Source organism: Otolemur garnettii, unplaced genomic scaffold (assembly GCF_000181295.1).
Source record: "Otolemur garnettii isolate 467f Iridium unplaced genomic scaffold, OtoGar3 scaffold00046, whole genome shotgun sequence".
Lineage (NCBI taxonomy): Eukaryota > Metazoa > Chordata > Mammalia > Primates > Galagidae > Otolemur > Otolemur garnettii.
Window position 1 is genome coordinate 13,676,843 of NW_003852441.1, and position 1,198 is coordinate 13,678,040.

At 38.7% G+C, this 1,198-nt stretch overlaps 1 protein-coding gene across 3 annotated transcripts in view; it reads right to left on the minus strand.

Moving 5' to 3' along the window:
* Positions 1 to 106: 106 nt before the first annotated feature.
* The window catches only part of NUP88 (nucleoporin 88), a 35,359-nt gene continuing 34,267 nt past the window's right edge, over positions 107 to 1,198 (minus strand). For all 3 annotated transcript variants that reach the window (XM_023513983.1, XM_023513984.1, XM_023513982.1), the window contains 4 exons: positions 908 to 1,066; positions 517 to 642; positions 339 to 404; positions 107 to 248 (listed from right to left, as the gene is read on the minus strand). In XM_023513983.1, the coding sequence (XP_023369751.1) occupies positions 131 to 248; positions 339 to 404; positions 517 to 642; positions 908 to 1,066 (469 nt within the window). In that variant the 3' untranslated portion in view covers positions 107 to 130. The remainder of the gene's footprint in view (positions 249 to 338; positions 405 to 516; positions 643 to 907; positions 1,067 to 1,198) is intronic.

Here is a 1,198-nt window from a genome sequence, read left to right on the forward strand (position 1 = left end):
CTTGAGCCCAGGAGTTGGAGGTTGCTGTGAGCTATGATGCCACAGCACTCTACCTAGGGGGACAGCTTGAGGCTCTGTCTCAAAAAGAAAAAACAAAAAACTGCTATTACCTAAGTACTTAATAACATCATCAGTACCTGAGTAAGGAACTAAATGTCATCACTGACCTGTTGGTGATATCTTCTTGTTTTTCCTTGGCTTCCTCATATTTATCAGCTAAGCGCTCAGCCATTTCCCGCAGACTTTTCCTAATGGCATAAGAAACAACAGACCTTATGGTGAGATGTAATTCAATCTTACTGACCCATTGGTTTCTTCTTTCTGGTTTTTATACTTACCGCTCCTCTCGACAATAACTGAGATCTTCTAGTTGTTTCTTTTTTTGGTCACATAATAATTTGACTCTTTAAGAAAAAACAGAAATAGAGTTTAATCAGAAACTAGGTCTAGGTTAGACAACATCAGCTACCAGCCAGGGACTACGGTTTGTCCCTGGACAAACAGTGGACATCTTACCTTCGCTGAATCTCCTCCTTTGCCAGGTCCTGTTTAAGAATGTACTGTTCTCTAAAGACCTGGGTGGCTCTGCTGATGAGCTGAAGACATTCTTCAGGAGGAGGGGCTGTATCCTTTTCAGATGATCTTAAAAACAAAATTTCTAATTTCATTTTCCTTAGCTGAGTAAAACAACTGAAAATACACAAGTCATAGCTGCTTTTTGGTCTTTTTTTGTTTGTTTATCATTCTTTTCTCCCTCAATTCACTAGCTGATTCAAAATACCCTGTTTTTCTCCCAGCTCCACCACAGTAAAAAGCATAGGACACAGCTGAGGACAAAAAAGACACACAGTAATTATGATTGAGAAGAGAAGTCCATCTCAAAGCCTCAATTCCCCAAATCTCATACTTTAGAAAAGCTGGATTGGCAACACTCCGTTGCAAAATGCTTCTAATATGCTTTTCAAAGGAATCTGGGGTTTCAGCCAGAATGCGGAGGGGAGACTCTGTCACTTCAACATCTTCTTGGGTACAGAGCAGGGGAGGAGATGCTGGATGGACTGTACTTCTGTAAAATAGATAGATAAATCAAAGCCTACCATAAAATGATTTATTATAAGTATTATAGGAAAGCATAAATCACATTAATCTAGAACTTTGAGAACATAAGAACCTATAATAAAGTGTTACTTTTATTTTA